Source organism: Hemitrygon akajei, chromosome 3 (genome assembly GCF_048418815.1).
Source record: "Hemitrygon akajei chromosome 3, sHemAka1.3, whole genome shotgun sequence".
In the NCBI taxonomy this organism is placed as follows: domain Eukaryota; kingdom Metazoa; phylum Chordata; class Chondrichthyes; order Myliobatiformes; family Dasyatidae; genus Hemitrygon; species Hemitrygon akajei.
In genome coordinates this window covers 177,059,416-177,086,776 of record NC_133126.1, presented here as the reverse complement: position 1 = coordinate 177,086,776, position 27,361 = coordinate 177,059,416, and the positions used below count along the sequence as shown (strand labels likewise).

At 42.3% G+C, this 27,361-nt stretch overlaps 1 protein-coding gene across 1 annotated transcript in view; it reads left to right on the top strand.

Moving 5' to 3' along the window:
• The window catches only part of LOC140724601 (uncharacterized), a 284,720-nt gene extending 257,647 nt beyond the window's left edge, over positions 1-27,073 (top strand). The window contains exons 46-49 of the mRNA XM_073039025.1: positions 2,922-3,038; positions 15,280-15,468; positions 16,504-16,790; positions 23,043-27,073. Of these exons, the coding sequence (XP_072895126.1) occupies positions 2,922-3,038; positions 15,280-15,468; positions 16,504-16,790; positions 23,043-23,303 (854 nt within the window). The 3' untranslated portion in view covers positions 23,304-27,073. The remainder of the gene's footprint in view (positions 1-2,921; positions 3,039-15,279; positions 15,469-16,503; positions 16,791-23,042) is intronic.
• Positions 27,074-27,361: the final 288 nt, after the last annotated feature.

Genomic DNA, 27,361 nt, shown 5'->3' with positions numbered 1-27,361 from the left:
GTTTGTTTGACTGTGGAATGAGACAAAAACCACCCAGACAGGGTGGAAAAATTAAAAAAAAGCAAACTGTGAGAGGCAGTTCCATGGGCAAAAATGTCAGTGGAGAACTGCCTAACTGCTTTGAGTTGACAGGAAGGTGACACTATTACAACTCTGGTGTGCAGAAGAGCATCTCTGAATGCACAACATGTCGAACCTTGAAGTGGATGGGCTATAGCAGCAGGAGACCACGAGCATGCAGAAATACATGCAGTGGCCACTTCATTAGGTACGTCCTGTACGTACTAAGATGGCTGCTGCGTGTGTGTTGGTGAGACGTGCTGTTGTTTGAACCAACATCCAGAAAGTGTTCTTAAGCAGCTAGGCTAAGCTATCAGTGGCTGCAATCAACATCCCAAGTGACTGAAGCTATAAATAAAAGGCATCCGCCTGCCACTCAGGCAGCTTTTTGTTGTGAGCTTTATCTGAAGGGGACATGTGGCACACATTCATGCACGTGTGAGTTACTGGAAGATGTAATCAGTCAGAATGTTACAGGAAATTGAAATAAAACAACTGCAGTTACTGGAAATCTAAAACAAGGCTATTGTTGGCCTTCTCGGAGTGGGAAGCCTGCCTGCTGGGCACTGGGTTAAAGTAGATGCAAGCACGAATATCCCTTTCAAATGAATCGGAGACTTAGCTTCTGGAGAACAGTAAATATATAACTAACTATTAAATACTTTTAAACGCTTTTTAAGTTTTTTTAAAATACATTCCAAATAGTATGTTTTTGTTCGTGCATGTCAGAACTATTCTAAAACAAAAAACTTCTCCAAATACATTGATATTGTTGGGAGCTCTGAGCCCAGGGTATGGGTTTCATTGTCTCTTCTGTGACCGCAGTAGACTACCTATGCTGAGATAGTCCTGGGCACCACTCTGCCAGAGGAGCCTGGCTCTGACAGAAATCTGAGTCTGGGGTCATGATAGAACAAATAGCATGGTGTAAGAGCAGATGGCCGGCGGCATTTGGGGCAATTATGCTCGGGGCGCAGGAATTCGAGTTCAATCCCTGTGTCCTCTTGGTACCCACGGAATATGTGGGGTTTTTTGCCACAGTCCAAGGGCATGGAGAGTCGGTTAGTTGCCCATTGTAAATTGTCTCGTGATCAGATTAGGGTTAATTCAGGGTCGCTGGGCCGTGCGGCTTGAAGGGCGGTAAGGGCCTTATTGTGCTCTGTATCGCTAATTAAAATATATATAAATAAATAAAATGGAAAATCTGCTAGGATTCCCCATTGGCTCAAAGGAAAACGCTGTCCTGCGACTGACCTTGCAGTTTCTAATAAAGTCTAAACTGAATGGAACGCATTGAAGTACTATGGTAGCATCGTGGCTGTGCTACCAGACTAACAGCTGGAATTCTGGGCCATTTATGCAGAGATTGAGGCCCACCACAGCAGCTGGGGAGTTCAAGCCAAGTAATAGAATAAATCTGGAATTCAAACCAGTTGGTAATGGTAAGTATGAAACAACCGGATTGTTGTAATACCTCATCAGGTTTACTGATAGTCATCAGGGGATGAAATCTGCTGTTCTTCTCCAGTCCACTGATACGTGACTCAAAACAGAGCAATGGCATATGGAAATCAAATGTTGATTTTTCCAATGATCTCCTAAATGCATTAAAATGTATCTATACTCAGTGGTCACATTATCAGCTACCTCCTGTACTTAACAAAGTGGTCTCTGAGTGCGTGCTCATGGTCTTCTGCTGCTGTAACCCATCCAATACAAGGTTTGATAGGTTGTGTATTCAGAGATGCTCTTCTACGCACTGCCGTGGCAATGCATGGTTATTTGAGTTAGTGGCACGTTCCTGTCAGCTTGAATCAGTCTGGCCATTTTCCTCTGACATCTCTCATTAACAAGGCACTTTTGCCCACAGAACTGCCACTCACTGGATTTTTTTTTTGTTTCTCACACTATTCAATGTAAAATCTAGATCAGGGGTTCCCAACTTTCTTTATGCCATGTTCCAATACCATTGACCAAGGGGTCTGTGGACCTCATGTTGGGAACCCCTGCTCTATTGACTGTTGTGTGTGAAAATCCCAGGAGATCAGTAGTTTCTGAGATACTCAAACCGCCCCGTCTGGCACCAACAATTATTCCACAGTCAAAGTCATTTAAATCACATTACTTCCCCATTCTAATGGTGGATCTGAACAACAACTGAACCTCTGGATCATGTCTGTGTGCTTTTATGCATTGAATTGCTGCTACATGATTGGCTGGTTGGATATTTGCATCAACGAGTAGGCGTATAGGTGTTTCTAATAAAGTGGCCACTGAAAGTACATACCAACTACTGGTGTTACACCTAACGGTTCTTAAGATATAATGGAACATTGCTGTCAGCCCATTTTCACTTTGCTCCAACTAAAAGTTTATTTTTGCCCACGTATTTTATCTGCATTTGAACTAAATGAAGAGCTTCTAGCTTGTAAAAAAAAACCTGCTCTTCTCTTTCTGATTTGTACCCTACCTTTAGAAGTCCCTTTCTAAGTCCTATTGCCTTTTCCACAAATGTTAATACACACACAAACACTTTCGGGCTATCACACTGACACATGTGCACACACTTGTACACTTGTATACATTAGTGCTTGCTCTTACTCTCATCTTCATGCACCCTTTTACACTCAAATCAGAGCTTGCAGACTTGTTTCTCCTTTAAACCCATGTGCAAGCATACATACTTGTGCAGATATTTTTAGTTTTTTTCCTTCTGATATTCAATGAAATCATTGTAATTAATTCCAAATTTATTGCTAAAATCTGAATGTTATTTTAGAGTTCAATGACCTGCAAATTAATGATATTCCAACAAGCCTTGGATAAATATGTATATGTTTCTGTTCTCTGCCTGCCTACAGGGCCCAAGGGGCAAAGAGGCAGACCAGGTGGGCTGGGTCCTGATGGCCCGGTTGGTCCCCCTGGGCCTCGTGGAGACCCTGGCAAATCCGGGCAACAAGGGATGACTGGAGACCCAGGTGAGGAAGAAAAAAGTACCATCGGTTGAGTATTTTATCCAGTAAAAAATAGAGAACTGTTTCATAAAAGCAACTCTCCAAGACATTTCTTTTTCTGTCATAAACATTCTTTCAAGCATTTTCTGTTGAAATCTTCTTGTATTTAAGGATTTGGTCCTAACCACAGGAAAACATAGTTTCCAATTGCTTGGGAAGTGGGAAGGGTTGATGGGTATGGGGTAAAATGTAAAAGTTGGGAGTAAAGTGTAATTTAAGGAATTTGGGGAGGAATCTAGTTGCCCAATTACAATTTCAAGGGAGAAGGCAAGAGTGGATTATTTCCTGCCTACCCAATATCAGTGGGTGTGTCCAGGTCCAGAATCAGAATCAGGTTTATTATCACAATGTATGCCATGAAATTTCTTATTTTATGGCAAGCAGTACAGTGCAAGCCATAAAAAGTTATAATGAATTACAAAATAAATTGTGCCATAGAAGGAATAATGAGGTAGTCTTCATGGACCATTCAGAAATTTGATGGTGGCCTTCAGGCTCCTGTAGCACCTCCCTGATGATAGTAATGGAAGAGGACATGTCCCAGACAGTGGGGCTGTTTAGTGATGGATGTAGCTGCCTAGAGGCATCACCTGCTGAAGGTGTCCTCAGTGGTGGGCAACGTTTTGCCTGTGGTGGAACTGACTGATCCTAGAACCCTCTGCAGTCTGTTTCAATCCTGAGCATGCGAGCCTTCATACCAGGCTGTGATGCAACCAGTCGGAATGATCTCCTTCGTACATTTATTGAAGTTTACCAGAATCTATGGTGACATATCAAATCTCCTCAAACTCTTTACGAAGGAACTTCCTAACATGGGACTTTCAGTAACTAATCTGGCATGTGATTGTGTCAATATGTTGGGCCCAGGATAGATCATCAGAGATGTTGACATGCAGGAACTTGAAAGGCTCACCCTTTCCATTGCTGATCCCTCAATGAGGACTGGATGTGCTCCCTCAACTTTCCCTTCCTGTTTGTTGGTTTTGCTGCTGTTGAGTGGAAGTTTGTCTCCACTCAACCTGCTGATCTACCTCACTCCTATAGGCCTCCTCATCACCATCTGAGATTCTACTAACACCAGATTGTTTTCTGTGAATTTACTGATGCCAGTTGAGCTGTGCCTGGCCACACAGTCATGAGTCTGGAGAGAGTAGAGCTATGGGATAGGCACACGTTCTTGAGGTGAGCCTGTGTTCATTGTCAGCGAGAAGGAGATGTTATTACTGATCTACACTGACTATGGTCTTTCAATAAAGAAGCTGAGGATTCAGTTGCAGAGGGAGGCCTAGGGGCCCAGATTTTGATGTTTGAGGATTAGTAGTGAGGTGATGACAGTGTTGAATGCTGGTCTGTAATCGATGAACAGTAGCCTCATATCAGTTTTGCTGTTGCCCAGGTGCTCCAACGCAGAGTGGAGTGTCAGTGAGAGTGCATCTGCTGTAGACCTGTTGTGATGGTAGGCAAATTGCAGTGGGCCCATTATAGCTCGGGGAGGAGTTAATTCTAGCCATGACTAACCTCTCCAAGCACTTCATCACAGCAGATGTGAGTACTGTTGGGTGATGGTCATTGAGGGTGCCCACCCCGCTCTCCATGAGCACTAGTATGACTTCTGTCCTTTACAAGCATGTGGGAGCCTCAGACCACAGCAGCAAGAGGCTTACCATGTCTTTGAACAGTCCAATGAGTTGGTCAGCGCAGGGTTTCAGTCCCCTGCCAGTTACACTGTCAGGGTCTGACCCTTGCAAGGGTTCACCTTCTTGACGGATGTTCTAACATCAACTACCCAGACAGAGATCACAGGGATCCCAGATGCTGTGGAGATTCGCATAGGAGTAATATTATTCTCCCTTTCACAGAGTGTATAAAAGTTGTTGAGCTCACTGGGGAGTGAAGTAAAGCCATTAGATTTTGCCTTTATGGAGAGTGATGTTATGCAAACCCTGCCACAGCTCTCATGCATCTGATTGCATCTCTAACTTCACACAGAATTGCCCTTTTTCTCTCACAATAGTCAACAGAATACACGGGACAGCAGGGGCTGGAGTCTGGAAGCTGCTGGAGGAACTGTGCGTGTCGAGCAGCATTGTGGGAAGAAAGGAATTGTCATTGTTTCAGATTAAAAGCCTGCATCTGGAGTCCATTTCCCGAAGCGTCAGCAATTCTTTTTCCCCTCACAGATGCCGCAGTACCTGCTGGGTTCCTCCTGCAGATTGTTCTTGGGTCTCGGTTCAGACTGAATGAACGTGTGTCTAAATCTTTCATTCCCCTAACTTTAAACACCCCATTCAGCTATCAGCCTTCATCAATGGCTTCAATAGATCTGGCACTAATAAATGAAACTATAGAAAGAAAATGATAAAATCCCATACTTAGGCCTTACCAGTGATTCTTCTAAACAGCTCTAAATGATTAAATTTAATTCTAGATGCTTCCCAGGGTATTGGTTGGCCTAGGGATCTTGTGGGCTCTCAGAATCAGGTTTATTATCACTGACATATGTCGTGAAATTTGTTGTTTTATTGTAGCAGTACAGTGCAAGAAATAAAAAATACACTATAAGCTACAATAAAAAACGTAACTAAATAGTGCAAATGAGGAATAGCAAGGCAGTGTGCATGGACCATTCAGAAATCTGATGGCAGTGGGGGAAAAAAACTGTTGCTAAAATGTTGAGTGTGGGTCTTCAGGCTCCTGTACCCCCTGCTTGTTGGTAATAATGAGAAAAGGATATGCCAACGGTGATGAGGGCCCTAAATGATTAGTGTTGCCTTCTTGAGGCATCTTTGATGGTGGAGAGGCTTGTGACGGGGGATTTCATGGTGGTAAGTTGGCAGCAGTGAACAACGTGACCAGCAGTGACATCCTTCAGATAGTTCACAAAACTACTTCTGTTACTTTTTCTTCTTTCAAATGTGACTCTACTACTAAGCTGTGTGCGAGGGAAACACGTGACTTACATTTTGATGGTGTGTTTTTTGGGCCAATTGAGCGATTTGGTGCTTTGCTGTCTCTGAGGGAGTTTGGTGAGGTTTGGTGTGGAGTGTGTGGCCTGGAGGTCAAGAAGCCTGGAGACAGAGCATGAGCCCATGATCAACTCTATTCCCCGCTGATTAAAGCATCGAGCAAGATTGAAATCAACAAGAACATGAGCGGAAGGTGAGCGAGCATTCAGCACTGCCTGCCTGTGTTTGACCAGTCTCCCTCTCCCTTTCCCTCTTGCTCACTGCTGCCAGGAAAGGATGCAGGAGTCTTGGGTCTTGGGCAAGGCTTGATCGGCGTTGTTTGTGGATGGGACTTGTTTTTAGAGGACTCTGCACATTTTATATGTGTTTCTGGTTCCTCCTTTTTCCATTCCTGTTTTGTGCAATTTTGATCACTCTGTGGCCTGCAGTCAACGAACGACACAGCGCTAAATTGAACTGAGCCGATCTAAACTGAGCATTCATAGACTGTTTCAAGGTTTGATGTTTAATATTCTGTGTGTTATTTGTTTATTTGCTACTTGTGTGATTCATTCTTTTTTTCACGTTTGGATGTTTGATGTTTTCTTTGGATGGGTTCCATGGTGTTTCTTTGTTTTGTGGCTGTCTGTGGGAAGACAAATCTCAGGGCTGTACGTTGCGTAAGTACTTTGACAATAAATGAACTTTGAATCTTTGACCGTGATGAAGCTGGCTGAGTTTACATCTCTCCGTAGTCCCTTTTAATCCTAAGCATTGGAGCATCTATACCAGCCAGTCTGATGTCATCAGTCAGAACACTCTCCACAGAAATTTTCTACGGTCTTTGATATACCAAATCTCCTAGAGCTACTGGAACTGCTGAGAAGATCTTTCCTTAAAATCGCACAGCGACATTCTCAGACTGTTTGGCATGGGGCACCTTGGCAGCTTTTGAACTTTTGTATTTTTGTGTTTTTGATCCCATTCTCTGAATGCAAATTTTTAAAAATCATTTGAAGGAGGTGAAAGCAAAGCTGCTTATATTCCTAAAGTTTCTCCAGAGGCTATAGAAAATTAATTTACCAGCAGCTAGTCTCCCTTTAGAATGACTACAAGTGACCTAACACATCCAGAGTTTCAGTGACTGTACTGGAGCTGCTACCTGCTCTCATTGCAAATCTGATAAGTTTCAGAAGTGAGGCTGCCAACTTTTGCCCTGTTCTCAACTTCACAGGATCCATTGCTGACTTCCCTTTCCTTCCTGGATCTGTGTGTCACCATATGTTAGGAGACATGCATCACACACAGGTAACTCTGAGATGCCTTCCTTCTTTCCCAAGTCAAACTAATCCTCTACTACAGTGTCTGGACCCCTGGACCATATCTCATCTATTTCCTGCAATTCTACTTTTGCCTTCCCTCCTTGATAGAGCAAGGTTAGAGACCACCACCCACCCCCAGATCCTCAATTTCAATCCCACCAGTTTCTGTATTCAGTTAATCAGCTCTGGCATATTCCGCCACCCTCAACATGTCTCCCCTTCACCTTTCAGTATTTTGAAGGGACTGTTCATTCATGACTTCCTGGCCTTCTCTTCCATTTTCCATCGTCCAGGGACCCATGCAGTCTGTCTGGGTGAAGTAGCTCCAGATAACAGGACTGTAGGCAGGTTGTTGGGGTTGTGAAACAGCTAATCTACTAACTGTACCACTCCATCAGAGTTATTCCCTTTGTCCTATTCATCCCTCTGCCATTCAATCTGCAACTTAAAACTCGCTTCTTTCTCTTCAAGTTCTGATGAAGGCTCTCTGACCTGAAAATTTAACTGTTTTCCTTTCTACAGGTGCATCCTGATTTGATGGTATTTGCAGCATTTTGTAGTTTTTTCCATTTCACGTTCTCAGTATCTACATTGATGTTTAAAGAAAGTAGAGATTAGCTGTGTTTGTCACATGTACATCAACATGTACATTCCTTAAGGTTGCTATATTCAGGGGGTGGTAATGAGAACAAGCTCCCATTTCCTATTAAACGCTCCCAATGGTGTGTGCCTCAAATAGCCTCTGACAACAAAGTCCAGCTCCTGGCCTTCATGTGTGGCTTGGCTACAAAGCCTGGCAGAGCCACTTCTACTGATGGGAGAAGGGGCAAAGGCAGGTTACTGGCACCTTAAAACCAGTCGCTTTGGGCAGATGGGGCTTGTCAGCCTCTAGGAGAAGGAAAACTCTGACCTCGAACCTCCACTGCCTTGCCACTATACCCTCTCGTGGGGAAGGCTTTGAGAGTAAACCCTGAGGGAAAAATCCAGAGCTGGAGCCCCTAAGTCAGTCCCACATCGAGTTCAATGCTGAGTGGCAGCTCCTGTGACGTTGCAGGTACTAAACTGAATTGGTCGCTGCCATTCCTTTGGGTTCATCAGAGGTGAGGCAAGGGGAAGATTGCTACATGGGCAACAGCTTGTTCTCCATAACGTGCAGGCTTGCATATTTGATGATATTGTCCAGGCTTGCGTATCTAGATAGCTAGAACGCACTATCCATGGTGAATTCTGACTGACGGAGACTTCAGACTCAGAAATCTACAAATACAGTGAAATGTCTTGTTTTTGTCAAATCAGCAAGGGTAATGCCAGGCAGCCTGTAAGAGTCTGTAGATTTTTACAAATAAATTGAAGTAAGGCATTATATGTTTAAGGAAAACCTTAACACATTTTATTGAACTCCAAAACCTGAACACCAAAGCACGCTAGAAGCCCCTTACGATATTATGTCATCACATCAGAGCTGCCTCTTGAAGTGAACCCCAGCTCAATGTTGGCGGTTGTGAATTGTCACCCATTACGTTACCTTACCAGCCTCCATGCTTCTGGTGCCAACGTAGCATGCCCACTGTCATGTTTCGTAACTCCAAAACATTAAACTAATTGCAAGAGAATGACGGGAGCCCAAGAAAATGGGTCTTAGTTTGTTCTTTACTTTAGCAAGACATGCACGTATCAAGTGGTAGCTTTGTGACACATGCAATTCATGTATTTTTACATATAACCCATAATGAATTATGTAAACAAATAACGGATGCTTACTCAAACAATATATTTACAATATTCCTCAATATTACTGAAATCTCAAATACACAACACTCCTCCCTGTTTAGCTATAAACTTTAACTCAATATAGAATGCATGTCAACTATATACAGAGTATACTATATAATACAACTACTATAAGGAAACCACAGCATAGTAAATTCTTAAATTGTTGCATTCAGGCTAAAAGATTTAATTGCTGTGGAGGCTTTCTTACTCTTGTGGAATAATATCTTTCCTGACAAGAGGATTCACTCTGCTTGGGGCAGGTGAGATGTGGTTGTGAGACAATCTCAGGTTCTGGAGTCTCCTCCATGGTGGGTGTAGGAATTTGAAGTGGTATTGACTGCTTTGGACACCTTTCTTGTCTGACAATTGACTCTGCTCTCCTCATTTGTCATCTCAGATGCAATGTCCATTGTGTAGCAGAGTGGTCAAGTTCTGTCCTTAATCTTTCTGAGTACGCTCTGTATTTCCTCACCAGGACTGCTTGTCCGCGAGTGAAACGTCAAACCTCCTTGTTAGAGGAGTGCTCAATTTGTCTCAGCTGTTTGTCCTGCATACTCCTTCTGAGACTGGGTTTGAGGAGATCCGAGCGTGAACGCAAGGAAGGACCCAGGAAAAGCATGAGTTGTTACTTGTGAAGTGTGCTGCATTGTGACATACAAGGAGAAAGTTGGCAAGCTTCTGGTTCCGTGTTAGTGTGGCGTATTCTCCTGACATTGCTCACAGTGCTTTCTTTAGTCTTTGGATAAACCTTTCCGCCAAGCCATTTGTAGCTGGTGCTGTGTCTTATTACATTCATTTTCAGGAATGAGTGAAACTGCTCCCCCGCAAGCTGTGCTCCATTGTCACTGACAAAGTGTTCTGCAACACCATTCCTTGCAAAGAGGCTTCTCAACACATCAGCAGTGTGCGAGGCTGGGGTGGAGGCTACTGGGAATACTTCTGGCCACTTTGTAGCTGCGTCCACTACTATCATGAAATTTGTGCCCATGAATGATCTGGCAAAATCCATGTGAATCCTCTGCCAGGACAATGCAGGCCATTCCCAGGGATGGAGAGCGCTGCTCTGAGCATACCAAACAGTGCTTGGCAAGCTGCTCGATCTGCTGATCTATCCCAGGCCAACAGAGAAAGCTTCCAGCCAGTGATGTCTTTTTAACCACACCTAGGTGACCGACCTCCAACACTTTAGCTCTCAGCTTGGATGGAACAACATCTCTGAATCCCCATGTAAGGCAACTTCTGTCAATGGGGAAACCATTGTTTCTGCTGCACATTCCAGCCACTTTGGCTATGTAGACATAAGACATTGTGGGGTCTCTTCTGCTTTCCCTTTGGATCATATCTGCCATCATAGGGTAGCTTTCGATTTGTGTTAGGGAGAATACATCAAGGAGTATCCTCTTTTGTAAATTTTCAGTTATTTCCTTTTCCTAGGGTAAACAGGACAATCTGTCTGCATTTCCATGCTTAGTCAACCTCTCGAATTTGACCTTGTAATTGTGTCCTCCAAGACACAGAGCCCCATCTCTGCATTTGTGTTGCTGCTGTTAGTGGAACACCCTTCTGTGGATTGAAAATGGACACCAGTGGTTGATGAGCAGTAGCGAGGGTAAACTCTCCCATACAAGTACTGTTCAAAACGTTATACATGCCAAAGCAGACGCAAGGTCTCTCTGCCAATCTGTGTGTAATTTGTCTCTGCGGTGGTAAGGGAACATGATGCAAAGGCCATGGGCTTTTGTGATATGACTGCACCCATACAATAAGTCAAACTTCACTGGACGATGTGGATCATAATGTGTGAGTACAGTGTCTGATGTCACTATTTCTTTTTATCTTTTTGAAAGCCATCTCACACTGCTTTGTCCATTGCCATTTCTTCCCAATCTGTGGTAATGGGTTTAAGGGGTGGCCACAACAGCCAGTTTTGACAGAGAATTGTTATAGTAATTGACAAATCCTAAAAAGGACTACAACTGTGATATGTCCTTTGGTCTTGGGCATCCACTGCTGTCTGTATTTTCTCCACACACTTGTGTAAGCCTTGTATGTCCATGGTATGACCAGAATAAGTGATGCTTGGTTTAAAGAATTCACATTTATTGTGTTGTGCTCTGTACACATAATCTTCTAATTATTTTAACACTGTCTTGAGATTTTGGAGATATTCCTTGTCATCCTTACTGATCACAAAGATGTCCAGCTACCTGGGCAGCCTTGCAGCACCTGGTCCCTAGCTTTCTCCCAGGGTGCAGGTGCAGATGCTAATCCAGACTTAAGCTTCATATAGAGCTAAAGCCCTTTGTGAGAGTTTATGGTAAGAACGACATTGAATTTTTCTCCCATCACCAGTTAGGTAGGCCTCAGCTAGATTCACTTTGCTGAAGTGTTTTCCTTCAGAAAGGTTTGCAAAGATATCCTCTATCCTGGGCAGAGAGTATTGATCTATTGACCTTAAAATCACCACAGATCCTCACAGACCCATTTTTCTTGGCTACTAGGACCACAGGCATTGTCCATGGGCTCCACTCAACCTTGGAAAAATTCATTCAGCCTCCATGTTAGCTAGCATACTGGCTACTTTATTATGGATGGTATAAGGGACCAGTTGGCTTTGTAAAACTTGGGTGTGCCCTCTTCACTGAACATTATTCTACCCTGGATCTGTTTGAGTTTTCTGATGCCATCCTTGAGCACTGTTATATCTTTCTTGATTCATTTTCAGTTGGGTTTATTGTCAGGGATGTAGTATAGAAATGGTGGATGTATCTCCAAACAAATTGTGGTTAGCTCAGCCAATCATGTCTCCACAAAGCTTGCCCTTCTGTCTTTATCACGTGAGCCCAATGTGGCTTGTTGGTTGCTATATTACACTGTAACTAATGTCAATCACATAGGAGTTAGCTTTTCTCCAGTATAAGTTAGATAGATAGATAGATAGAATTCTGAGTTGAATATCTGAAAACTTCAGCTTAGTAGTTTTGAAATGCCATTCAAACTCATTTTGTGTAATGACTGAAACAGTTAAGCCTGTGTCCAATTCCATTTTAATTAATTTACTGTTCACTTCTGATGTAAGCCACATTGTTTGTCCATTGTTAGTTTTTGCATTGTAAATCTCAAGGCTACTCAGTCCCGCTTCACTCTCATTGTTATCATATTTTTCATCCACAGCATGCAGAATATTCTCGTTTTGAAACTGCAACTTGATTTTTTTTATCTTTATCCCTTCTCTGTGAAGTCCTTTTATCTTTGTCTGCACAAAATACTGTTTGTATGTGTCCTACTTACATTTTCTGTAAGTTTTGCCTTTAAATCTGCATTGCTCTGGTGTACGTGAGCTCCTGCCATAACGATAAAAACAATTTTTTTGGGCAGGCCAGTTTCTGTTTAGGCATTGCAATTTTGTTGGTGCTGTCTTTCATTCCTGACTGCAGCTCAATTGAGTTTCTGTCTGCAGTTCCCATTGGTACAGCTATTTCAGCCGCTCTTTTAAATGTAAATTGTGCTTCAGTTAGGAGCCATTTTTGAGTGCGTTCTTGTAAGATTCCATACATCTTTGGAATGTGGGAGGAAAATGAAGCAGCTGGAGGAAATCCATACAGTCATGGGGAGAATGTATACATTTCTTACATACAGCGGTGGGAATTGAACTATACCTTAAAACCGGGGTGGTAAAGCTTTGCGCTAACCACTACACTAACGTGTTGCTGTTTATTTCAAATTATAAAGCAGGTCAGGAACTGAATGTTAATGAAGGGTCCCTGCTGCTCAGTATTATAAGCACTGATTTGTCCTGTTTCCCACATTCACTTTTCTTAATGGATCTTTTCCCCGGAGATAGCACCGATTTTAGATTACAATCCCTCTGTGCTCTGTAACTCGATTCTGAATGCTTTGCTGCCATGTTCACTTCGGCTTGGAGTTCCACATAGTTTGGAGAATGAACCCACCACTCTACTGCATAGCTGGCTTCCTTAAGATGGAGAAGCAAAATCATTATTACATTGAAAAATATGAAAATATGCTAATATGATGAACTGATAATGAGGCTTTGGGCTTGCTCTGGGGTTCACACCTGAGGACTCCGTTTTGGTTCAGAATGATGTTGTTTGCTTCAGTTGTTTGCATGATTAGTGTTTTTCTTCTCACGTCGGGTGTTGGCCTTTTTAATTGGGTTCTTTCGGGTTTCTTGCTTTGTGGCTGCCTACGAGTAAGCAAATCTCAAGGTTGTATAATTTATCGCAATGCACACAAAGTGCTGGAGGAACTCAGCAGGCCAGGCAGCATCTGTGGAAAAGAGTACAGTGCTGAGACCTTTCATTAGGACTGAAGAAAAGAAGATGAAGAGTCAGTTAGAAGGAGGGGGAAGGGGAGGGAAAAAAAACAAGATGATAGTTGAGACCAGGAGGAGGGGGAGGGGATGAATTAAAGAGCTGGGAAGTTGATTGGTGAAAGAGATACAGGGCTGCAGAAGGAGGGATCTGATAGAAGAGGACAGAAGGCCATGGAAGAAGGAAAAGGGGGAGGAGCAGCAGAGGGACATGATGGGCAGGTAAGTTCAAGAAATTGATGTTCATGCCATGACGTTGGAGTCTACCCAGACAGAACATAAAGTTTTGCCTGTCCAATCTGAATGTGCCTCATCGTGGCAGTAGAGGAGATCATGGACTGACATCTGTGGCTAAATTTGCTAATGATACAAAGATGGGTGGAGGAGCAGGAAGTGTTGAGGAATCAGAGAGCCTGCAGAGAGACTTAGATAGTTTAAGGGGAATGGACAAAGAAGTGGCAAATGAAATACAATATTGGAAAGTGTATGGTCATGCACTTTGGTGGAAGAAATAAACAGGCAGACCATTATTTAGATGGAGAGAGAATTCAAATACAAAGATGCAAAGGGACTTGGGAGTCCTTGTGCACGATACACTGAAGGTTAACCTCCAGGTTGAGTCGGTGGTGAAGAAGGCAAATGCAATGTTGGCATTCATTTCTAGAGGTATAGAATATAAGAGCAGGGATGTGATGTTGAGGATCTATAAGGCACTTGTGAGACCAGACTTGGAGTATTGTGTGCAGTTTTGGGCTCCTTATTTTAGAAAGGATGTACTGACATTGGAGAGGATTCAGAGAAGATTCATGAGAATGATTCCAGGAATGAAAGGGTTACCGTATGAGGAACATCTGGCAGCTCTTGGGCTTTATTCCCTGGAGTTCAGGAGAATGAGGGGGGATCTCATAGAAACATTCCGAATGTTAAAAGGCCTGAACAGATTAGATATGGCCAAGTTATTTTCATTGGTAGGGTAGTCCAGGACATGAGGGCACGACTTCAGGATTGAAAGACGTCCATTTAGAACAGAGATGCGGAGAAATTACTTTAGTCAGAGGGTGGTAAATCTGTGGAATTTGTTGCCTTGAGCGGCTGGTGGAGGCCAAGTCATTGGGTGCATTTAAGGCAGAGATCGATAGGTTCTTAATTAGCCAGGGCATCAAAGGGTATAGGGAGAAGGCAGGGGAATGGGGATGACTGGAGGAATTGGATCAGCCCATGATTGAATGGTGGAGCAGACTCGATTGGCCAAACGGCCTACTTCTGCTCCTATATCTTATGGTTTTATGGTCCTATGGACATGGTGGAATGGGAAGTGGAATTAAAATGGGTAGCCACTGGGAGATCCCGCTTTTTCTGGTGAACGGAGTGTGGATGCTTGCTGAAGCGGTCTCCCAATCTACGCCAAGTCCTTCATCACCTGGGACATGACCTCTTCTCATTACTATCAACCTGGAGGTTAGGTACAGGAGGCTGAAGAAGCTTCTTCCCCTCTGCCATCAGATTTCTGAATGAACATTGGGTCCATGAACATGACCAGACTGTTTCTCTTCATACTGTTTATTTAATTAATTAATGTTATTGGAAATTTGTTATGCCTGCATGGTGCTACTGACACAGAGCCACAAATTTTATGACATATATTAGTGATAATAAACTTGATCCAATAGCACAAAAGAGACAACTTCTTGAGATTCAACTCCAATGCATCTTCAAAATCAGAACCAATATAACGGAGTCCAATAAAATTAAAACCAGTTGCTCATTTTTGAGTATTTTGAACATACAGTACAACTGCCATTGATGCGTTCTACTTTTGTTCTTTCCTTTAGGCCCCCCTGGAGATCAAGGGCCACCAGGAGGTCAGGGTCACTGCCTTCCAGACTCTGGTGGGTTTCTGATTGTGGTGCACAGCCAGTCAACACAGATACCTTCTTGTCCTCAAAATAAGACAACCCTTTGGCGAGGGTACAGCTTGCTTTTTCTGGAGGGTCAAGAAAATTCTTACAGTCAAAATCTTGGTAGGTTTAAGCGTTTTTTTTTTGGTTCTGTCATCTTGCCATCTTTTCACTTTTATTCTTGGCACTCCTTAGACGTACACAAATCTCAGTACAGCTCTTAATGATAGCAGCAACAATGTTGTGGATGCACCATCCAATTTCATTTACACATGGCATTAAATGAGAATTTTTCCTGGGTGTCATTTTCTTGGAAACTGGTTAGACTGTGAATGTTCCATGTTAACACACAGCTCTGCCCATGCTAAAGGTTCCCTCCCAGTGGTGCCAGAAAACTGCTTGGCATCCAGACTTCAAAAAGCCGCATTTATTTCTCCTTTTAACCACTCTACAATTCTACAAAAGTGCTGGACTTCTAAATGCCCTCTGAAATGGCCCACTCACTTGAAGAAAATGAAAGGAGGGTGATTGATGTCTGTCATGCTGGTGAATATGGAACCTGTGTATGAACTTGAACATATAGCTCTCCTTGCTGCCCTGGAATAGCTAACAAAACGTGGAGCTTGTAGAGAAACCCAATTCTTCCTCATCTGCCCGGTTTTGGGAACTGATTATCTTGCATTAATATTAAAGTGTGTGGTTTTGACACTCGGGGGGAACAAGGTGTCATTTTGGACTTGACAAGAATTTGCTGTTGCAAGCCTAAAGCGGCTTTGCAAGAAAGCCTGATCATTGTCCATGACAGAAGTGAGAGTGTGTGCTCTGCATGGCAAGTGGTGTCTGTAAACTGGACTGTGCATCTCATGGCTGAGTATATCAGTAAGCTGATGTGAAGATGCGTGCATGGGTCTGATCATCTGGGTAGAATGGACTGCAGCAGGTGGATGTGCAATTGTTAACCAAATGTGTTTAATTCTGTCTGCATGTCAGCGTCACTTGTACATGCCTATGTGTTTGATTATAAAAAGAAACTTCTTTGGTTTTGTGTCTGCACAGAAGCTCTTTCTAATGGCCTGTTTTCAGGATATTTAATATTACTTCCGATGCTTTTATCTGATAGTTTTGATAACTACTATTTCAATCTTACTATTCTCCCAGGTCTAGCTGGCTCTTGTCTTCCAATGTTTAGTACTCTGCCATTTGCACATTGCAGCTTTGATGAAGTTTGCCACTATGCTACTAGAAACGACAAATCCTATTGGCTATCGACCACCGCACCTATCCCCACGAGTCCAATCACTGAACATGAGATACGTCCTCACATCAGCAGGTGCTCTGTCTGCGAGGTACCTTCTGTAGCTGTGGCCGTACATAGCCAGGATCAGACTATTCCTCCTTGCCCTTCCGGATGGAGCAGCCTTTGGACTGGATATTCATTCTTAATGGTAAGCTGTTTTTTAAAAATAATTCATGCACTTTGTTACACTTATGACCAAAGTCATAAAAATTAACCTACAGCTGTTTTTCCTCACTGGTGTGCAAACCAAGCTGCCTACTCACAATCAGCTTGGTTTTTTTGATACTGGAAAAATATCACCTTCACTTCTGTTGACCAATTTATCACTTGGTGCATTAGTTCTGCAAATAAATGATTACATATTTATATTCTTCGATACCCTATGGCACTTTACGAGCATGAGATGCACTATTGTTATATATCTGAAGATGTAAAGTAATATAGAGTGTCAGTGTGTGCACGTTTTAAAATTTCTGGGTTAAATTAGATTTAGCACAAGGATGTTCACTATAGTTTTTGTTTTACCAAAAAGGGGTCAAGGAGGCCTAATTTTAGTTTTCTCAATTGAAAATTGATGAGATATGAAATACTGAACATTTGACGTGCTAAGTATTTGGGAAGGATCTGATCCAAGTATTTTTGGTCCATTTGAAACTGAAAGAGAAATTGAAAATTACTTCACCGAGTTTCCGTGGGAAACCAGCTGTGATTTCAATCAGATAGATGAATATATTTGAGGAAAATAAAACAAAGTTAGTGAGATACATTTAGTAGGAAATGACCAGGATACCATTAGAGAGGCTGTTTACAATTACAGAAGTATGGTTCCTTTATGATGCGTCTGGTGGAGTGGAAAAGATCTTTGCTTATTGATCTACTCTGGGCAAAGACAGAATAATTACTCTGGGCTGGTTGCATTATCAGGTACTTCAACAGTTTCACTGAGGAGAAAACTATAAATTTGGCTTTTTAATTTTTAAATTTAACAATGTATTGACTTTAACAGATAATATTGATCATGGAGTTGCAAAGAACAAAAATCCTGAAGACTGTAAACTTATTCTATGAGATAAATGCATAATGGCTCACAAAGAAGCTATTGAAGTATTGGATTCAATGTGGTAAGATCTTAGACACAATGGTAAATGGGAAGTGCCAGCTGGAGACTGTAGTCAAGTGTGAAATTGAAGACATACACTTCTTGGAACAACTTCTTCCTCTGCCATTCAGATTTCTGAACAAACCATGAGTGCCACCTCACGTTTTGCCTTACTTCGTATATCTTGTAACCTTCAGGAGGTTTTTGTGTTTTGCACTGTTACTGCTGCCACAAGACAATAAATTTCACAACATATGTCAGTGAAAATAAACCTGATTCTTTTTGATTCTGCTTGACTGTCACTAGAAATTGTTGGTCTTTATCTCGAAACTTGGTGCTTCTCCTGTGGTCATTTATATATTGTGGCTCCACCGTATTGGAAATCAAAAATGATTTCATTTTACACCAGAGAGAGAAAATCTAGAATATTCTGAAGCACGGCAACATTGAAATCAAGCGAATTTGCTCACTGTGTAGCAATGAGCAAATAGTATATGTTCACCTATAGGGAAATATGTTAACTGAAATTTTTGAATATATATTTATTTTTGAAATGTGTCGTATTGATAATTTTCACTAAACTACATAATTGTAATCCCTGCTATATTATTCATGGAATAATTATTTATTTCCCTGTAAATTAAACACCATGACTGTAAACATAATAGCCTTGTGTAACAGCTAATGTGTAAGTAAAAGAACAACATGTGCAAACTTAGTTCAACAATAACTGGATAATCTGGTTATTTTTATCACTTTGATGGGGATAGTATATCCAGCAGGACACTGGGCATAGATGATCAACATGAAAGATACTATTTCTAATACTGAACCTCTCCTCAGTAACAACTTAGATTATTACACCCAAATAGCAGGAGTGAGACTTGAACCTACAGACTCTGAATTCCAAAACCGGCAAGAAGTGGCATTTGGAAATGGGAACTTCCATCCAAGAAGTCAGATCTACCAAGTTATAAGAACATAGGAATATAAGAAATAGGATCAGGAGTAGGCCATCCGGCCCATCGAGCCTGCCCCGCCATTCAATAAGATCATGGCTGATCTGTCCATAAACTCAGCTCCATCTACCTGCCTTTTCCCCATAACCCTTAATTCCCTTACTATGTAAAAACCTATCAAACTGTGTCTTAAATATATTTAGTGAAGAAGCCTTAACTGCTTCCCTGGGCAGAGAATTCCACAGATTCAGCACTTCCTGGGAAAAACAATTTCTCCTCAAGTCCATCCTAAATCTTCTCCCCTGAATCTTGGGACACTGTCCCCTAGTTCTAGTCTCACCTACCAATGGAAACAACTTTCCTACTTCTATCTTATCTATCCTTTTCAAAATTTTGTATGCTTCTATAAGATCCCCTCTCATTCTTCTGAATTCCAGTGAGTATAGTCCCAGGCAACTCAATCTCTCCTCATAGGTTAATGCCTTCATCTCTGGAATCAACCTGGTGAACCTCCTCTGCACTGCCTCCAAAGCCAGTATATCCTTCCTCAAGTATGGAGACCAGAACTGCACACAGTACTCCAGGTGCAGCCTCACCAGTACCCTGTATAGTTGCAGCATGACCTCCCTGCTCTTGAATTCAATCCCTCTAGCAATGAAGGCCAACATTCCGTTTGCCTTCTTGATAACCTGTTGTACCTGCAAGCCAACTTTTTGTGATTCATGAACAAGCACTCCCAAGTCCCACTGCACAACAGCATGCTGCAATCTTTCACCATTTAAATAATAATCTGCTCTTCTATTATTCCTTCCAAAGTGGATGATCTCGCATTTACCAATGTTGTATTCCATATGCCAGACCTTGGCCTGCTCACTTAACCTATCTATATCCCTCTGCAGACTCTCCACATCCTCTGTACGATTTGCTTTTCCACTCAGTTTAGTGTCATCAGCAAATTTTGCTACACTACACTCAATCCCCTCTTCCAAATGATCAATCTAAATGGTAAACAGCTGCGGGCCAAGCACCAACCCCTGTGGCACCCCACTCACCACTTACTGCCAACTGGAGAAACACCCATTTATACCAACTCTCTGCCTCTATTGGTTAACCAATCCACTATCCCAGCCAATACACTTCTTCCGACTCCGTGCATCCATATCTTATTTATAAGTCTTTTGTGCGGCACCATATCGAACGCCTTCTGGAAATCCAAGTATACGACATCCACCTGTTCCCCTCTATCCACTGCACTCATTATGTCCTCAAAGAACTCCAGTAAGTTTGTCAATCAGGGCCTGCCCTTTCTGAATCTATGCTGCGTCTGTCTAATGGAACCACTCCTTTCTAAATGTTTCGCTATTTCTTCCTTAATGACAGCTTCAAGCATTTTCCTGACTACGGATGTTAAGCTAACTGGCCTATGGTTGCCTGTCTATTGCCTACATTCTTTTTTAAAAAGTGGCATGATATTTGCTGTCTTCCAGTCCTGCCCAGAGTCTAGATAGTTTTGATAAATGATTACCAAAGCATCTACTATAACCTCCGCCAATGCATCCTGGGATGCATCCCATCAGGACCGGGGACTCTTCAGGCCCTCTAGTTTCTCATCACTACCTCTTTAGTGATTTTATTGAGGTCCTCACCTCCCATTTCATCCATAACATCCTTCTTTGGCATATTAGACGTGTCCTCCACCATGAAGACCGACACAAAATAGTCGTTCAATGCCTCAGCCATTTCCTTATCATCCAATATCAATTTCCCCTTCTCGTCTTCCAAGGGACCTACGTTGACTTTAGCCACTCCCTTCTGCTTTACATATTTATAAAAACTTTTGCTTTTTTTGTTTTTATATTTTGTGCTAATTTACTTTCATACTCTATCTTCCCTTTCCTTATTTCTTGTTCAGGTGTTCTCTGTTGCTTTTTAAAGTTTTCTCAATCCTCCAGTCTCCCATTACTCTTTGCGACTTTGTACACATGAACTTTTAATTTGATACTATCTTTTATTTCCTTAGTTATCCAAGGCTGGCTCTCCCCACACTTACTGTCCTTACTTTTGACTGGAATATACTTTTGTTGAGCATTGTGAAAAATCTCTTTGAAAGTATTCCACTGTTCCTCAACTGTCCTACCAAATAGCCTGTGCTCCCAATCCACATTAGCCAACTCCTCCCTCATCCCATTGTAGTCTCCCTTGTTCGAGCATAATACACCAGTTTTAGATCTAACTATTTCATCCTCCATCTGTATGCGAAATTCAATCATACTATGATCACTCTTTCCAAGTGGATCCCTGACTACAAGATTGTTAATCTTACCTGTCTCATTGCACAGGTCTAGATCTAAGATAGTATTTTCCCTTGTAGGTTCACTAACATGCTGCTCAAGAAAGCCATCACGGATGCAATCTATGAAGTCCTCCTCAAGACTTCCTTGACCAACCTGATTCACCCAATCTATGTGCAAGTTAAAATCCCCTATGACAACTGCTGTTCTTTTCTTACAAGCCTCAGTTATTTCTTGGTTAATTGCCTCTGTCACTGCAATATTTTTATTAGATGGCCTATAGACAACTCCTACCAGTGACTTTTTTCCTTTTGCTATTCTTAATCTCTACCCAGATGAACTCAACAGCCTGCTCTGTAGATCTTGTATCGTCTCTCACAATCGCCCTGATCTCATCCCTAATCAAGAGCGCCACCCCACCTCCTTTGCCTTCCCGCCTATCTCTCCGTATTACCTGATACCCTTGGATATTTAATTCCCAGTCATCTCCACTTTGCAACCAGGTTTCTGTAATGGCCACTAAATCATATTCCTTTGTACTGATCTATGCCACAAGTTCACTAACCTCGTTTCTAATACTACGGGCATGTAGATAAAGTGCCCTTATACTCATTGTCCTTTTAGAATCAAGTGACCTATGCGATTTTTGCCTTTTACTTTTATGCACTCTACTCTTACTTTTTTCTTCACTATCTCTGACTTTGGTCTCTGCATCACTTCCCTCTTCTTTTCTGTGTGGGTTCCCATTCCCCTGCCATATTAGTTTAAAGCCCCCCCCCCCCCCAACAACACTAGCAAAAAATCTCCCTAGGACATTGATCCCAGCCCTGTCCAGATGTAGACTGTCCAGATGGTACTGGTCCCACCTCCGCCAGAAGCGGTTCCATTGCCCCAAGAATCTGAAACCCTTGCTCCTGCACCACCCCTCAACCCACATATTCATTCTAGCTATCCTGCTATTCCAACTCTGGCTATCATGTGGCACCGGTAATAATCCTGAGATTATTACCTTTGAGTTCCTACTCTTTAATTTATCTCCCAGCTCCCTAAATTCAGCTTGTAGGACCTCATCCCACTTTCTTCCTGAAGCAACACCCCATACGGGAGTCCTGTTTGCAGCCACGGAAGCTCCTCTCTATTCCCCTTACCATGGAATCCCCTACCACAACAGCTCCTCCACTCTTTTCCTTCTCCTCATGCGCAGCAGAGCCACCCACGGTGCCATGATCCTGGCTACTGCTGCCCTCAGCTGATGAACCATCTCCCCCAACAGACTCCAGAGCGGTATATCTGTTTTGGAGGGAGATGACCGCAGGAGCCTCCTGTACTACCTTCCTGCTACTACTCTTCCTGTTGATCACCCATTCCCTATCTTTCCTTAGATCCTTAAACTGCAGTGTGACCAACTCACTAAATGTGCTATCCACAACATTCTCAGCATCTCGGAGGGGAATCTGTCTCATGTGAGGAGAATCTGTCTTCAATACCTTTCAAAGGCAACTGAGGGAAAATAACAGTCCGTGACTGTATTCTTTTGAACTATTTTCAGCAAGGATTTGACTATGTTTAGAAGAAATATCACATTGGCCTTGATCGGAAAAGATGAAGGAATAGTGTAGTTCCAGTGGATATGGCTGCATCCACATGCTTAATTTCCAGTCTGTGCGTGTTATCTTTGCTACATTTTGTGCATTAAAAGATTTCTGAAGAGGAGAAAGCAACAGAAAATGCTGGATTCATTCAGCAAGTACATGGAAAGCAAAACGGAACTAATGTTTCTGGCCCAAACACCCCCCCCCCCCCACCACCATATGTCAATAGATCCAGGTCCTGAAATGTTAACTGCCTTGTTTTTCCGAGATGCTGCCTTACGTGCTGAGTGCTTCCAACATTTTCTGTTTTTATTTCAGATTTCCTGTATTAACAGTTTTTTTTTGATGAGAACTATAGACTGAATACATTGCTTACTCGTCTTTATGGTTCTTTATCCAGGGTGAGGCATGGTATAGAGGTTTAGCATTTTAAAATGTGTATTATGTTTGTCCTTGCAGCACACTGGTGCGGGTGCAGGAGGAGATGGTCAGTCCCTAACATCACCTGGGAGTTGTCTGCAGGATTTCCGCATGGTGCCTTTTATTGAATGCCAAGGAGCTCGTGGGACCTGCCATTACTTTACTGATAAATACAGCTTCTGGCTGACAACTGTGGACCCAAGCCAGCCATTTGGCCTTGGTGCCCCTTCAGAAACGCTGACGGCAGGGCAATTACAAAGGGGAAAAGTGAGCAGATGTCAAGTTTGTTTGAAAGAATAAGGAAATGGTAAAAATTTTTACCAAAAAGGAAGGCTGCAATTCAAGCCTAATCTTTAATGGTGCTTATTTAATTTCTTTCTCGTTCATCTACAATTAAAGCTAATTAGAAATGTATGTCAGGAGTATGTAAAATTGGTACTGGGAGTGGCATGCTTATGACAATCAATTCATTAAAAATGGAATCTATGGAGATTAAATTTTATATGAAATGTACAGCTGCTTGTTGGCATCATCAGTGCAATGTAACTTGTATGTAAAATTAATTTTTTTAATGTTGAGTTATTTTTGCCATGTGATCTTAGTGGAAATTTATGAAACTAAGATGATGAGGAAAATCGACTGACGTTCACAATCTGAGCATTCAACGTAGTCTTGCAAAAATTATTATAATCATTTCACAGTTAAAATGAATAGTCCCCAGGAATCACACTCAGGCCTATTTGAGCAGGGAAAGGGTGTGATCGCATTCTGAAACCCAGAGCAAAGTGGGCTGTGCTGGTCTCAGTGAGTCGCCTCCTTATGACCTTACTTCCAGGTAGGGTGTAAATATGCTATTGGTTGGGAGCTAAGTGCTACAATCACAGTTGAAGCATTTTCAGGGATAGAAGCCGAAATAGCCAAAAGTTGTTGAAAACTGGGGAAGCGTTGTAATGGATTTAGGCAGTTATGGGCAACACCACAATTTGATGATGCATCATGCAGCTGTGATGCAGTTGTGGCTGGAAGTGGATAACGAATTAACAGCCACATTGTGTCACAATCTTATCTTCAATGCATTAAGTGCTTTAGCAACCAAATCAAGTCAGGAAAAACAGTGGGTGCAATATTATGACCCTCAGCTGACTCCCAGTTCAACATACTCCTTCAAAAGACTTCTTAACTTCTAAGGGCACCTCCCATTATTTCTCTGTGTACTTTTTTGCATGTCTGGTTTTCCAGCCATCTTGGTCACCTTCAGCGTGGTTAGCAGGGTGACACTGTAACATAGTGGTTAGCACAATGCTCTACAGTTCCACCAACCCAAGTTCAATTCCCACAGCTGCCTGGAAGGAGTTTGTACATTCTCCCCATGACCGCATGGGTTTCCTCCAACTCCAGTTTCCTCCCACTGTCCAAAGACGTACCAGTTGGTAGGTTAATCAGTCATTGTGAATTGTCTCATGATTAGGCTAGGATTAAATTGGAGGTTACTGGGCGGTGTGGCTGGAAGGGCCTATTCCATGCTGTATAAATAAATCTTGGACAGCCATCATGACCAAATGCATCACACTTGTCAATCAAATTCAGGCCCTACTGGCATAGATCAACTCTTTACCTTGTTGCAGGAGAGTACAGGGTGCTAGGGAGAGGAAGGGGACCTGCACATTCCCTATTGACAACTACAGAACATGAAAAACACACACAAAATGTGGGAGTAACTCAGCATCTATGGAAATGAATAAACAGCCGATGTTTCGGGTCAAGAACCTTCATCGGGTCTGGAACGGAAGGGGGGAAGATGCCAGAATTTAAAAACGTTGGGGGGAAGGGGAGGAGGACAAATTAGAAGGTGCTAGGTGGAGCCCAGTGGGTGGGAAAGGTGAAGGGCTGGAAAAGGAGGAATATGATAGGAGAGGATAGTGGACCATGGGAGAAAGGGAAGAAAGACAGGCACCAGGGAGGAGGAGGTAAGAGACTAGATTGGGGATTAGAAGAAGAGGGAAGGGGGAGAGAAAAAAAGAAAAAAAAATACTGGAAGGAGAAATTGATGTTCATGCCATTGGGTTGGAGGCTACCTCGACAGAATATATATTGCTCCTCCACCCTGAAAGTGGCCTCATCATGGTAGAAGAGGACATGTTGGAACAGGAATGGGGATAGGAATTAAAATGGTTGGCCACCAGGAAATTGGAGCTCAACAAAGTGGTCCCCACCAATGTAGGGGTGGTTGTATCGGGAGCACTGGATACAATAGGTGACCCAACACATTTGCAGCTTTTGCCTCACCTGGAGGGACTGTTTGGGGTCTGAACAGAAGTAAGAGAGGAGGTGAATGGGCAAGTGTAGCATTGCTGTCATGTAAGACTCTCACAGATGATAAATCCTCAGTGGACCAGGTTCCTTCTGAAGGGGGCACTGGACTCTGCTTACAAGCAGATACTGGCAATAATTACAGCTGTGGGATGTCCATATTGGAGACACAGCCTCCTCCATATTTTGTAACACTGGTCCCAAATATCAAATTCTAGGGTCCTTTGATGAAAGGGTTATTATTGAAGGCAGCAGAAAATTGGTGAAGGTAGAGCTAGCAATCGATAAGACCATTAGACAAAGGAGCAGAATTGGGTCATTTGGCCTTTCAGGACTGCTTCACCCTTCAATCTTTGCTGATTTATTCTCGCTCTCAACCCCATTCTCCTGTCTTCTCCCCATAATTTTTGATGCCCTTAATAATCAAGAACCTTTAAATATACCCAATGACTTGGCCTCCACAGCCATCTGTGGCAATGAATTCCAGATTCACCACCCTTAGGATAAAGAAATTCCTCCTCATCTCTTACGGTAAGTCCTTCTACTCTGAGGCTGTTTCCTCTGTTCCTAGACTCTTCCACTTTTGAAATCCAATGGTAAATGATTGCAGAAACGTTGGAAGAGTTCAAGGAGTACATGTGTAATGCATATCCATAGATAGACTAGAGAACGCCATGGGATTTTTATATCTTAATAACTGTACAAAAAAGGGATAGAAAATGTAGAAACCTTCAGAAAGTTAAGAAATTATTTGAAGTATCACACACAACTTCTGTGGTTCCACTTCTCACATGTCAGCCTCTGAGTCATGTCTCTCTCACTTTTCTACACTGGCTATATTCCTTCTATACTCTCAGTCCTGATGCAAGGCCATGACCTGAAATGCTGACATTATTTTTGCTCCTATAGGTGCTCCCTGACCTGCTGAGTTTAGTTTATTTTCTCTGCTCCAGATTCCAGCATCAGAAGATGCGACACCCTCAGTTTCACAAGCATTGCCACTTTTGAAAGCGGAACTTCTGCCTCTGTATCTGGTTATGTGGGTAGTGCCTCTAGCAGCCTCACTCTGTTCAGGTTTTCCCAGAACTGCTGCTGATGTTGACCCTACATGGTTCAATATCTGGTAGCCCACTACTTTGCCAATCCTGAAATGTCTCATAGCTCTGAAGAGAACAAATCAAGCTGATTACACTCCTCAAACTCTTCCCCAGCAAAAGGTGAGGAAGCAGCTGTGAGTTCTGTAATAGCAATACCCTGTTTGAAAGCCTAATTTTCATTGAGCCCATGAACTGTTCTTCAGCCCTGTGTCAAGTTTCAGGATATCTGGGAAACCCATGCATGTCCTGTTAAAATTAAATCCTGAAGAAAATGTTGCTGGAATTCTCTTATTTAAATATTCTACATAAATACTATTCTCTCTGAAGAGAGTGGAATGCACATATTGAAGAATATCTGAGTTAAACCAAAAGGTGGCATTTAATCATTTCACTGATTAACAAACATTACCATTAAAATTCCCCATCTAAGTGTGAAATGTTACTGCAACTACGCCAGCATATGAATGCAATAGATTAATGATAAATTATTGTAATTGTATCATTATGGACATGGTAAACATTCCAAACACTAAAGAAGTATACTTTGACAATTTAAGGTTATCAACTAATAAGTTGGTCTTTTTCTTTACTTGGTTTCACTTAAGGTGCTTTGAGTGTTAATAAACTTGATTGACATTATTCTTGGTGCTAATAAAAAAACCCAGAGAGGCTGTTGCCTGTTACCATGATATTTATTTAGGAGGAATAGATTTTATATAAGATTTAGTCCTTACACCGACTGGTGTGGTAAGACGTGGTGATTCAAATATAAACAAGGGCTGCGATATATTTTTTCTGTACTTGCTACTCATGATTTTCTGCCAATTAGAACAAGTGGATGGAAAATCATTCGCAGGGATGGAGAGTAGCCAGGGAATTATATGGTTTATTTAATTACTTCTACATTAGGTTATTTGGTGCAGGTTTAAAGTATTTCACAGAGTGGTATTC